Here is a 12,985-nt window from a genome sequence, read left to right as displayed (position 1 = left end):
CCACTGAACACAGACCTTCATTTTCTTGTTAAAAATGCCTTCCACACAGAACTACCTCGTGCCTTTCAGTTTCGGGTGTAAAACCTGTCATGTTGGTTCAACAAAACGTGCAGCACTTGGACATCACCTGCCGCTTCCTCCACTGATCCTTTGCCTCACACAGACCACCTCAAAAAAGCCCCTTTATCCATCCAGCATAATCCCCTCCTTCTTGGAAAACGTTCCTTCTTTGAGTTCTTATCATTAAATACAAACTTAAAAATTGTGAGTACCGTGTTTAAACCACCCCACGTTCCCCGCGGACCGAGGAACGGCACACAGCGACGGTGCTGCGGGGATGTGCGGGGTGCACCACGGCGCACCCACTCTCCCTCCGTCCCCGGCAGCCGCCCCCAGGACTAGGCGGCCGGCCCACCCCAGCCCCTGTAACAAAGGAGGCCGAGGGGCAGCAGCCGGCGCTGTGAGTGGCCCCGCCCTGCCGCCACCTCCTCCGCGGCCGGGGGCGCTGCCGCCGGCCCCGCGCCGCCTCCCCTCTCCCTGCGCGGCTCCCGCCCTTCCCCGGCGGCGGCGGCGGCGGCGGCTCGGTGCGGCAGGGCGGGCTGTCGGGCGGGGTGTCTCCCGGCCGTGCCCGGATGTGCTGCCCTGACTCATAGCCCGCTGCACGCAGGCTCCGCGTCGCGCCCCGCTCCGCGCACACGCCTCCCGCGCCTCCCTCCGCGCCGGCGGAGCAGGCGGCAGCTGCAGGAACAGCAGCAGCAGCAGCAGCAGCGGGAGGAGGAGGCGGAGGAGGCCGCGGCGGCACCATGGGTAAGTCGCCCCGGCCCCGCGCTGTGCAGCCCCTGCCGTCGCCCCTCTGCTCCCGGAGGCCGCCGCCCGCTCGTCTCCGGCGGGCGGGAAGGGGTGGCGGGTGCAATTCTCCTATCGGCCGCCTCCGTTGCAGCGCCGAGGAGGAGGCTCGGGACTCCGCAGAGCCCCCCGCGGTTCCCCCGGCGCTGCCGCGGCCGCTGCCCAGCCCCTGCGGCGTAAAGTTGCGGCGGCTGCCGCTGCGCTGCTGCCGCCCGCCCGCTGCGCCCAGCCCGGGGAGCTCCCGCACGGCACTCGCGGAGCCGGGACTGCGTTCGGGGTTAGGGGAAAGATCAACTCCCCGGGTGCCAAGGGGGACTCAGAGCAAGGAGTTATGTAAGGCACCCCCAGGACGTTTTCCCAGTTACTGTTTGCATAATGGAGATAAGTTGGGCTAGTACGTTTAGATTGTTTTATAATCTCTGCTCATTGAGGAAGACAAGGGTCCTCGTATTTCTCCATCTTTTAGAGCGTTAATCGTGCCTAGAAATGCAGCCATGTTACCTCTCCCTTTTTTGTTTTAAGATTATAATTTAAGTAGTTTCACGCTGATTGACACTTCTATGGAGTGCCCAACAAATGCCACACGAGATCAGGAAACATAGTATTTGGGTTTTCTTAACAGAGCTGCTGGTGAATTTCGCTTGCATTCTCCACCTCATCCTCTTGCACAAAGCTACAGCCCTCCCGGTATGAAACAGCCACCATAAAACAGATTTTCCAGAAATCTGGCTGTAATGTAGATCCTAGGGATGGGTCGGAGGTGCCCACGTTGAGCTTGCCAAAGACCCAGCCAGTCTGCCAAACCTGATGGTGGGATCAAGATTGCAGATCCAGAGGGAAAGGAACTATGGTTCACAACCAGGCTAAGGAGGTGGCAGCTCTTGAATTCGGCTCGGGGATTTGACATCAGCACTTCCTGTGGCCTTAGGTATATCAGTAGTTGCAGATCACATGCATCTTTCACTTTTAACTAGAAGTTTCCATGGAAGGAAGCTGTTGCCGTGCCTCAGTTTTTCTGGTTGTGAAATGAGGTTAAATACTTATTTAACTCCTTAAAGCAGTGGAAAACCTTTGGAGAATCACTCAAACTAGAAGCTGCCAGGGTCAGACATGAGGAATAACTGTCAGATTTCATCAGTTAGGTTAAACGCTAACAATGTGGTGAAGATCTCTTTTTCGTGAGGATTGAAAAGGCAAAATACCAAAATTTAATTTGCCTATCCTTCCTGTCTCCACAAAGTAAGACTATTAATCTCATCATTCTGGTCAAAGTCTAGGTATTTTGGCTTCCAAAAATAGTAACTTCAGGGCATCAGCTAAAACCTGCTCAGAAAAGCTGGTGCAGAATGAGCACATCACTCCTTTTTAGAGGAAACTACACTTCACTTGCAGGCAAGTTTGTAAACAACTTGAGAATCTGCTACAAAATCTTGCTGCAAAACTAAGAGTAGTTGTAATTATTTTCAGGAAGACTGAAATAACTTGCCTGTAGACTCTGTCAGCACCTGTCCATAATAGCCCAGAGAGGTTGCTTGTGAAAATACCAAGGAAGGGTTTTTTTGGGGCTTTTTCTATTCTTCACATATCAGAGTCTGATGCCACTGTCTCTAAAATCAAACTGTTAGTAGCCTCTGCAGCAGCTCTTGTGAGTGGCAAAGATTGAAATCAGTTTCACTTTGGCTGACAACTGTAATGACTTTTCATGTTTAAGCTTATACAGTTGATGTAGTAGATTCCCTCATTCAGGTTATAGCTTTCTTTTTGGTAACACATAGCATAAAAGCTGAAAATCCTTAGAATTAAATCAAGGATGAATCTGTTCTTCCCACAGCTTTTATATCTTCCCAGAAATCATGCTCAACAAAGAAGTGTTTCTGGCAGAGAGTGCAGTGACGTCTTACATTTAAACATATGGTCTTTCCAGTATTTATGAAGGTTGGCGTAGTATTAGCTGGTTTGTATACTAAAGATATAACATGGAAGCTCAAGCAGATATATTCTAAGTCAAATCAAAAGATTTCTGTATTTAAAAATACTTGTTATGCATACATGGATCTGCCTTATCTTTACTGTATAGAAATGTCTTCTGCTGCACTGTTTCCATGTGTATGTTCCTCTGAAGACATTGCCATGCTAGTTGTTTCCTTCTGAAGGGTTGCTCTTTCCTCTCACTAATACAGGTTCTTTCCAAAATTATAACTTCTGCTTGCATTTATAGTTTTTAAAGCCGTGTCTGAGTAGAGTTTGAACACTATTCAACTTCTGGCTTTGAGAGGTAGGTGGCCTTAAGTAGAGAACTTTCAATACTTTAGGTGACATGTGCACCACCACTACTTTATTTCTGTTGTTATAAAAACACAAGGCTTTTACTTTTCAGTTACTAATGTAATGCTTCAGTTTCACAATGAAAGATCTCTTTTCTCAGTCAATTCTTGTTTTTAATCTCAAAAAAAACACAACTGGCAAACTTGTACAATCACACTGTATCCAAGAAAATCTTTAATTTTAGAGCAGTGACCTATGGTGGTTACTGTAAGCAGGCTGCAATTATTCTTGAGATGCAAATTAATGAAATAAAAATTAGGAGCTCTGTTACAATTTAACCACTCAGCAGTAATCCATTGAGCCCAAAAGATTGAAAAACACCACGTACGATGAGTTTGTATGCAGAATACAAATACAGGATACAATTGTTTTCATGGCATTTATCACTTTGTTTGAAGTGTCAGTTACAGTCTGTAATAGTGAAAGTTCATAAAAAATATTCTTCCATTTTGAGAGTTCTGATCTTGTTAGCAGGAAATGGAAGGCAGCCTCTGCTCAGACTTAGGTGTTTAGTTGGGCAACAAACTGCATAAGCAGCCTGTTAGGCTCTCTTTACAATACCTAGCATTAAAGGCTCAGTGACAAAATATGTAAGTTTTCAGTCTATAATGTAAATGGATTTGTTTTAGTACTGTCCATTTCATTGTCAGAACAAAGATTTCTATCACTGCTCTCCTCCCGTATATATTCAATTTTCTCTCCCACTTTCCCTGAAGAATTAGCATATGCAACTAGCCTGGTGGTTGTGAAACACTGAATTCAAACTGAACCCCAGAGCAGGGTGTAACAAACCATTACCTATCTTCAGGATGATGGTTCATGAAATAGAGGAGGCAGGAGGATGTAAAGCTTCAGGCATGACTGTGTCCAATATTGCTTTTGGGAAGATAGAGTAGACCAACCTGCTTTTGATAAAAAAAATGTAACCAGTAGCTTCAGAGGCGACAAATGAAAATTAATGGGAAAAAGTCTTCCATCTTGAGCTCTTTTACTAGTTTTCTTACATGAAATGCAAATCTTACAAGAGTTATGTCAATTGCACAAAAAGATAATTTGTAATTCTTTTAAAGTTTTTGCTGAAACAATGAGACTTCTAACACCACCAGCATATTAGTTCTAGCCAGCCAGAATACACCAGTTTAAGCCAGTATAAAGGGCTGTTAGCATTTTTTTAAAAATGAGGCAGCTTTTGGTAAAATTCTTCTCTTTAAAACATAGAGAAGAAACTGCTTTTAGACTGCATCTCTTACTTCAGTAATGTTCCTAGAAGTGTGCTTTTAAAGCAGCCGGAAAGGTTAGGTTACTTCTGACTGACCTTCCTCAGTGAATAACTGTTCTGTGATCAGGCCAGTATTTGTGATCTTCTGTTACTATGTGAGACTGAAACCAACCAACTTTGTCTTTAGCTTTAGGTTAAAGGCTTCATTCACAAGTATGTTTCCTGAGAACAGAAGATTCAAAGTTAGTTTCAGATGTCTGTGAGGAGCGTCTGGCTTTCTGTAGCATCAAACTGAAAGAATAAAGGGCAGGAGAACAGCTGAAACCTGAAGGAAACAAAAGCAGTAATAATGGGAATGAGAAAGCTACCAAGACAACAATAGAAGGGAACAAAATTCCTTAAGGGAAATGCATGAAGGCAGAGTAATACTAGAACTAAAGATGGATGAATAGAACAACAGAGGATAGAAATAGGAGGAAGAAAGGAGTTCTACTCTATGTCCCTCCCCAAAATATAAAGAAAATAGCTCAGATCGTGTAAATAAAATCAGATAATTATTACTTTGTCTTTTTTTATAGTACCAATTGCATGCTGCTGACAATCCTTGAGAAAACTCATTATAGTTTTCCATCTTTCTCAAGTAAAGCTGAATCATTTCTGGAAGTTCTCAGAATTTAATTATATATAAATATGTAAAACAAAAAGAAGAGATTAGCATAAACAAGTATTTGTTCAAAATAAAGGGAAGATGATGTCATTACTGTTTGACAGGAGGGAAGGCTATGGAGATTCTTCTGTGGGATCTGTCAAGGAGATTGGGCTTTATCCCTTTTTAACTCTGTCACAGGATGTTCATGTTTTAGGATAACAAAGGGACATTAGATGGTGACCTAGTTACTTATGTAAGAGAAAACCCACTTTTCACCGCTGACTGGTTCACCTGGGTTTGTTCACATGCTGTGCTTGAGAAAATGAGCATTCCTGCTGTCTTGATACTGGTGAAGCCATAACGTTTCAGATGCTAACTTGTTTCCAGATTAAAATAGATTAGGAACTACATCTAAGCTTCTGGAAATTAGGTGTCTTGAAATGTTATTATGTGTTCTCCAGCTAATGGAGAAGTTTTTCTAATGGTGGTTTGAATTTTAATTAGACAAGGAGCTTTTCCTACGAAGGGATTTTATAAGTAGCAGCTTTCACTGCAAGAACAATCTCCCAGGGCCTCTTTTTGTTAGAAATATGGTATAGAAAATTGTTTCTATTTACAGATTTTATTATAATGGCAACCAGATGAAATTTGTTTTGGTAGAGTAAAATGGTAGTTAAAAGCCATGTATTTCTGAATGCTGAAGTTCCTTTTAGTGCAAAAACATAGCTCATGTGTATTAGAATTTCTGTGTGCTCCAGATATGCCTTATAGAATTTGCAAACGCTCTGGAACAAGTGGCTGTGGTTCAAGGAGCCTCAAAGCTGTGCACAGAGCCTTGACGTTTGTTCAGCCTGAGAACTGCACAGCTCCGGCTTTGGGAGCTTTGAAGTTGTGCAGAAACCCTGGTGATCTCATATGGTTCTTAAGCTATAGTTCAAGTAGATTACAAAGTTGGTGGATGCCTAGAAGAGTTTGTCAAATCTATAAACCAGATAACTACTGTTCATTTTATCTCCAGGTAGAGGACAGAATTTAGTGCATGATGCTTTGGGACTTGCAAATAATTACAGCGTGCCTTAACTGTACAAGTAGAAGTGTGCACAGGAAAGGCATGTGTCTTGGAAATATCTCTGACCTGAAGCACTTTCAGATACAGCTCCACAAATTATGATAAGAAATGTCAGGGGAAAAAGTGTGTATGTCTGAAGCAGTTGAAATTAACCGTATACATAAATTGGCAGCATGGATGCCTGTATAAAGTTGTGTTAAACTTTGCAGTTTAAAATAAATGAAATGCTTTCATGATTTCTATTTCTAGGTCAGATAAATGTATTATAGAAATCACAATTACACATTTAAAAGTTACGGGAAAATTTTTTTTCAAAATCACACTCTTGCAAAGGAAATATTTTAGTGATTCACTTCAACAGTAGATCCCATTTCCTTCACATTTAACAGTTCATACAAACTTACTGCCTCCTAGTTGTGTATTACAGGAACATCTGAGGCATTTATAAATTCTGAGTTTTTATCAAAACACTGAGCTATTCATTGTGTGTGATAACTCAGGGAGATTCATAAAAGTTAATCAGTGTTCGAATTCATCAGTTGATTCCATCCACTGATACTTACCAGCCTGACAGACAATGATTTGGAAGACATACACAAAATTTATGTATAAATTTTTTGTTGACTCTTCCTATCAGTTGACTCAGGTTTGACAAGTCTTTTCAGTATCTGATTAAATCCAGTTAAACAAGTACTTAAATTCACATGGTGAATAGCAGCCTTTCTTTCAGATTTCTTGTCTATGCTCTGCAAATGTATTTGGGAGTAAGACTGGACAGAGAGATGGAGACTGAGAAGACTGGGATTGAAGGAGGAAAGCAGATGAGCTGCTTTTTATCAGTATATATTTAAATTATATAATATTTATATCTTTATTGTTTATATATTATATAATATACTAATATAGGGTGGATGAGGTGATGAGGATTGAACAAAACCCTTTAGAAATTTGTCAGGGCTGCCAGTGAGCCTGTGGGGAGCAGACCTGTGCTTGGGAGACCTGGGGAGGTGACAGCTCAGCATCTCATGATAGTCTTGAGTTTTTATTTCCACTGTCAGCTACCTGTACATTTATGGCCTTCATGATGCTCCTAGCATGGAGTGTCAGGGCACAAAACCTGCAGTCAAAAACCCTGTCCTTATTGCCTTCTTTACCTTTCAGTAATTGCCTCTACCTCCTGTCCTGGGGTGACAGGACATTTTCATGCTTTGTATCCTAATCGTGTGTTTCTGTTCCTATGCTCTGGGTTTGTTTTGTCTATAGCCACGCCCCTCCCCCCAGCTGCTTGCTTTTGCTTGCTGCTGCTGGCTTTTCGGCTTCGCTTGCTGCTAGCTTTAGGCTCGCTTGCTGGCTTTGCTCTCTTGCTTTTTTTTTTTTGCTTGCTTTTTTTTTTTTTGCTTGCTTTTTTTTTTTTTTTTTGCTTGCTTTTTGCCATTTTTCTGCTTTTGTTTCTTTTTCCCCTTCTTTCCTTCCTCCCCTTCCCTGAAGCCATCGGAACCGGCTCCAGACCTTGATCTGGGAACGTCAAGGAACTCCCCCCGGAGTCTGCATCTGAGAGAAGCTTGGCACCCTCCCTAGCAGAGACTGTCCAAGTCATTCGTCTTCTCTTGGACCGGTGAAATCGTTTCTTGTCATCTGGGGCTGTTTTTCTTGTGTTGGGGAGTGGTTTTTTTGTTGTTTCTAAATAAACAAGTTTTTTCCACTTTTCCTCCGAGGAAATTCCTCCCGAACCCGGTGGTGGGGGGGGGAGGAGTTGTGGGGGGTTTGTTTTTTAAGGGGCTCCTTTGGAGATTTTCCCCTAATTTGTCCTAAACCAGGACACCTCCAGAATACATACGTCCTGAAAGAACACCATGTACAATGGAGTACTCACCTTTCTCTCATCCTGTCCTCTGTACATTGAAGGTCTACACTTGGAAGAGAGCACTTGACAAACTTTTCTACCCTTTTTGCCCTTAATTATACCCAGGCTGGGAACTAAAATTGTACCATATGGATTAATTCTGTGAATGGAAGCTGAAAATGCTGGTAGCGTAGATATTTTACATAAATATCAAAATCAGGCAACATGAATATCTTCAAGCCTTTGTAATCTGTAGGGTGAGTGGAGTGTTTGACTGAGGAGCTCTGCCTGTTGCTGAGAGTTCCTTGCTCTCCAGCAGCTGGGAACTCCTCTTGGGAGCATATTTAGAAATGCTTCCGGTCTTTGATGTTGGATATGACAGTCCAGTGACTTTAATTAGACTATTTTAACTTTCCTAGCCTTAAATGCAACCTTACAAGTACATGCCACTATTTACAGGACCTGTAGCATACCTTGCCGTTGCTTTAGCCTTGCAAAGTTCATTCCTGTATCCCTTTCCTGTGGAGAAATCCCATCATGTTCACTGTCAACAGTACCCTGCTGGCAAAGCTTGAGTTCAGTACTGCCAAATAGCTACTTTTGCTACATGAAGGCTTTGGAACAATTCCTTAAATCAAAATGCTGTTCTATCTTGACACCAGGAACAAAGCATGGGAAAAGGGAAAAGCGGGTGTCGTGGTTGCGGGGGGAGGTGAATTTTTCCAGGAGGAGGTAAGCAGGCCAATAAGTGATCAGCTTTTCTGCTGGCACCTGGATTGGTCACTCAGAGGTTTGGACACGCCTCTGAGGACACAAAGCAGGACTCCGGGGGGGTTCAGCCTCTTTTTAGATTCCGGTTTCAGCAGAGAGACGTCTCAGGCCTCCTTCCCCTGCCCAGCCACGAGGCTGGGTGGGAGAGGGGAAACACGTGGTCAAGCTCAGGTAAGCCAGAGCCCCAGGGGGGAGAAGAAAGTAGACAGGACTGGAACTGAGCTGCCCCATCCAGGATGGAGGGGTGGAAAACTGTGGAAGTGCCTTCTGTGTGTGCTCAGCCCCCTCCCCCCCAAACTCCGGGAGAAGGTGCCCAGCCACGTGGGAGTTGCCGAGCCTGGGAGTGCCTGAGCCTGCACCCTGCCAGGAGGTAAAAACTGTTAACCCTTGCTTGGCAGAAAGAAACTTTTCTTAAACATTGAGTCTCATGACTGGTGGTTTCAGAGGAGAGAGGGAAGCAGCCTGAGACCGAGATGATAAAGCACGATTAGAAAGAACCCGATGGGCAAAGAATGAGAGGAGTAGCTTTTTGAGCTGGACTTTTCTTGCATAATGTCAGCCATGGACTGAACTTAAGTCTCTTTTGAACATAAACTGCATTTTGAGTAGATACAGCTGCCCTTGCTTTTGCTACAGTGACTGGCACTTGAAGAGTAAAGTGAGCAGAGAAGAGAGGGGGAGAGTGAAGTGGCACCCTCTGCCCTCAGGGGAGACCTGCTCTTAGAACCTTGGCCCCTGGGGAAAAAGGGGGAGAGCTCGGCATGCAAGCATCCTTAAAAGAGCCCTGTATGCAGTTTTCAGCCTATGGACAGCAGTGAGAGTGCTGGACATAGGAAAAAGAGAGTGTCACCCTGGCAGACTTCTCCGGGCGGTGCCAGGGGTGACATAGAAACACATAAGGAGTAGACCTGTGTGTTCTGGAGAACAGTCTGTGGTGCGAGAGAGACTCCTCTCTCCCTTGCTGAATTGAAGATTAGTTTGTTTTTGAGTGGTGATTGTTTGATCTAAAACCCAAAGGTTTAGTCTGTGAAGAGTAACGTGTGGGGGGGTGGAAACTGAGAGAAGAAATGTTCTGAGTTTTTATTTCTGTCTCTGTGTGTGTTTAAGAGGTTTTTTTTTTGTCTCTGTTCTTATGTAATGTAATAAAGTTTTGGTGGTTTTTTTTGTTTTCAAGATTTAAACCTGCTCTGCTCTGTTCCTAATCCCATCCCACAGTAGTTGTTAGGGAAAAAACATATATTCATAGGTGCATTAACATCTGGCCAGTTTCAACCCATGACAGCGGGACTGTACACATCTTTCTTATCTAAATCTTCCTTGTCCACAGAATGTTTAACCTACCCCTCCTGGGCCTTTGGAGGAACTGACTGAAGTCAGTCTTCTGAGTCTGCTGTATTAGTGATAGTATCTTCTGTATCTGACCACTTCCTTCAGCAGTCCTTCAGTGTGCACTCTGGATTGCGGATCATGGTAGAACTCTGTTGTTTAAATACCTAAGACAACCTGCCTGAACTTCAGTGAGCAAGTTTAGAGGAAATGCAGTGAGTGAATGTGGCCATCAAGAGGAGTGACAGCAGCAGTGTAACAGATATGAGGCATTTTCATACTTACTGTTATCTCTTTTGTTCCTTCTCCCTCAAGTGACTGGGAGCCAGTTTTTCCTCCTTCTTCTTCCTTGCTTGTGTTGAACTGATTTTAGGATCAGGGTGTTGTTCTGTGGGAGGAAAAAAAGGACAACCAGAACAGAAAACCAGTCTGTGAACACATTTGTTGTAAAAATAGCTGGTACAATCAAATGAATTTAGAAATCCAGTAATACGCTTTATACAAATACAAATTTGCTCTCTCTGTAAAGCTTGTCAGGGTTTCTTACCTATTTCTCTGCGAAGCTCAGGGTGAATATATAGACATACTGGCTCCTGCCATATGGAATTACAGGAAAAGCAGAGAGGCATTGGTGATTGAGAGAAAGAGGAAGAACATGTACATAAGGAGTTGCTGGCAGGAATCAAGCAGGCTTTGGGGGCAAGAGGGTTGGCTCTTGTTTTTTTTTAAGCTTTTGCAATGAAAATCCCATCACCCATTTACAGCAAGATAGTGCCTCAGTTGAATCAAAGATAGTAATCAATACATTTATGTGCAGTAGTGCCCAAAATACAGTGTACACTTTCCAGGCAAAGCCCACATATCTCTATCTGATGTTACAATGTATTTATTAAATTATTTTCTAGTTTGCCTAATAATCTTTTTTTTTAGTCTTTGTACTCTTTCACAGCTTTCCTATTCCTTCAGACTTCTTTATTTTATTGCCCAGTTTTCTACATTGTCTTCTTCCAGTTACCTATTCTTTTCCATCTTCCCTCCCATCTCACATTCTCTCCTCATCAGGTTTTTTCTTTATTAGTTAAATACATGACATGACAACTTCTTTTACCATATACCCTTTTTGCCATTTTTATTAGGGAAACAATCGAAAAACTGGTGCTCAGTTTTGTAATTTCAAGAGCTTTGAAGTGGTTTGGGTTTAGTTTTTTTTTATGTTCTCTTTGGTTAAATATCAAGTTATTTACAACCAGCTTAAAATCATGCTTCAGTTCTGCCTAATGTACAATAGGTGACAATATATGAAAGAATGTATCTTGTAGGAAAGAAATTGTACAGAATTGAGCCCTATTTGTATAAATGCTATTTATACAGTATTGTACCCCCACAAAGCCCACACTGAGTATCCCTGAAGTCATTGGGTTCCTGCTTTTTTGACTTGGCTGTGCTACAGCTTAAACTCTCCTGTTTTGTTGAAAGCATGTAAAATGGCATGAGTCACTCCACCCTTCCATGGCATAGTAGTATTGGCTCCGCAGTTTATGCATTTGAGGGAGGAATGCAGACATAGGACTGATTTTGACCATCAGAAGCACTTTTAACATGTCTTCTATTCCTAGATATGGTGCTATACTAATACATAGCCTCTGAAGGAACTTTCTAAATGAAGAAAGCTGTATTTGATGATAGAAGAAATGATTTGGTAAACTTGATTTTTCTTTCAAAATGATGGAATTATGTAGTTTATATAATTTGTTATATCAAATAAGAAACCAATTTAACATGGAGATCATCATGTTAGAACATCCTCCTGTAAAAGGAACAGTAAGGATGGTGCCATAAGCTATTAATTTACATACTGTGACCTTTGTTCTGTCTTGTAGCAGCATAGAGAAAAAGGAAATACTGTATTTTCAGAATGAAATTCACTTTGTAGACATTAGGTGATGGCTTTTGATGCTTTCTGATATTCCCAGAAAATGTTATGAATTTCTCTTCACAAGACTTTTACATGTTATGCTTCTAACCACACATGCATTAGCCTGGACGCTTACTTCTCTGAAGGCAAGAATGGTGGAAACAAACAAAAAGCAATTCAGTAGATTTATTCAGAATGCAACTTCATCCCAGACATGATCTGAAGGGTTTGCTTATCTTTATGAAGTTCATAACTTCTCCCTTTACAAGGTACCACAGTTCTTTTTTCTGCTGTTGAGAACAAGGTAGAATTTGAGACTTCTCACGCAGTCTCTGGAAGAAACTGGTAGAGCTCTCTTATGAACATAAAATTTGAGTTCAGTGCATGCACCCAGCTGAAAACAGATGGCTGGAGAGAGAAATGCCCTAGATAATGCAGCACTTCAGTTAAGCAACAGGTGGCCTGTTTCATGTTTTCTCTTTTTTTCTTTAAATTGATATTGAATAGGCTTTCTGATAAAAAGCAACAGCTGTGGACTTCTGGATTGTTTTTAGCCTACTTTTAGCTCTTCTGCTTCTGAACAGTTTTCTGTACTTCAGTGATCACAACAATGAGGTATCTCTTGGAAGTGAGCATACCTAGCAACTATTTAAACTACTTTATTTCTAAAATCAGAAGTTGTTATCAACAAAGCAGCATCTTTGGCTGTACATAAAGAAATTGCTGGATTTTTGAAAGCTGGTCAATACGCACATTTATAAAATAACTTAGTTTTGGCAGGTTTTTTTAAACACAAGACTTTTCTGCTTGACCCTTTTTATATTTTAAAAAATATATAGATGAGCCTATTATGTTTTTCCCATCAGTTTATTTTTTACAATCTGAAATGTGCTGAGGAGCCTGCTTCCAGATTAAGATTAGACTCTCTTTTGGCAGAGATGTAAATCTGCGATCAAGGAGTACATATCAAACTTGAAAACTCAGAAATTCTTGCAAGCCCCTAATTTTTAAATTTCTTTTAG

General features: G+C 42.2%; 1 protein-coding gene across 8 annotated transcripts in view; it reads left to right on the top strand.

Annotated features, from left to right (window-relative positions):
- The first annotated feature begins 532 nt into the window (after positions 1–532).
- Positions 533–12,985, top strand: part of LOC134565059 (rap1 GTPase-GDP dissociation stimulator 1-like) — a 178,168-nt gene continuing 165,715 nt past the window's right edge. For 2 of the 8 annotated variants that reach the window (XM_063424433.1, XM_063424434.1), the window contains exon 1: positions 535–807. In XM_063424433.1, coding sequence (XP_063280503.1) covers positions 804–807 — 4 coding nt within the window. In that variant the 5' untranslated portion in view covers positions 535–803. Of the gene's footprint in view, positions 808–12,985 lie in introns of all 8 variants that reach the window. The other 6 variants (XM_063424435.1, XM_063424430.1, XM_063424428.1 and 3 more) reach the window with 5 other exon arrangements.

This window comes from Prinia subflava (genome assembly GCF_021018805.1).
Source record: "Prinia subflava isolate CZ2003 ecotype Zambia chromosome W unlocalized genomic scaffold, Cam_Psub_1.2 scaffold_32_NEW, whole genome shotgun sequence".
Taxonomy (NCBI): Eukaryota; Metazoa; Chordata; class Aves; order Passeriformes; family Cisticolidae; genus Prinia; species Prinia subflava.
Note: the sequence above shows the minus strand (reverse complement) of the source record. Positions and strands in the feature narration are given on the sequence as shown.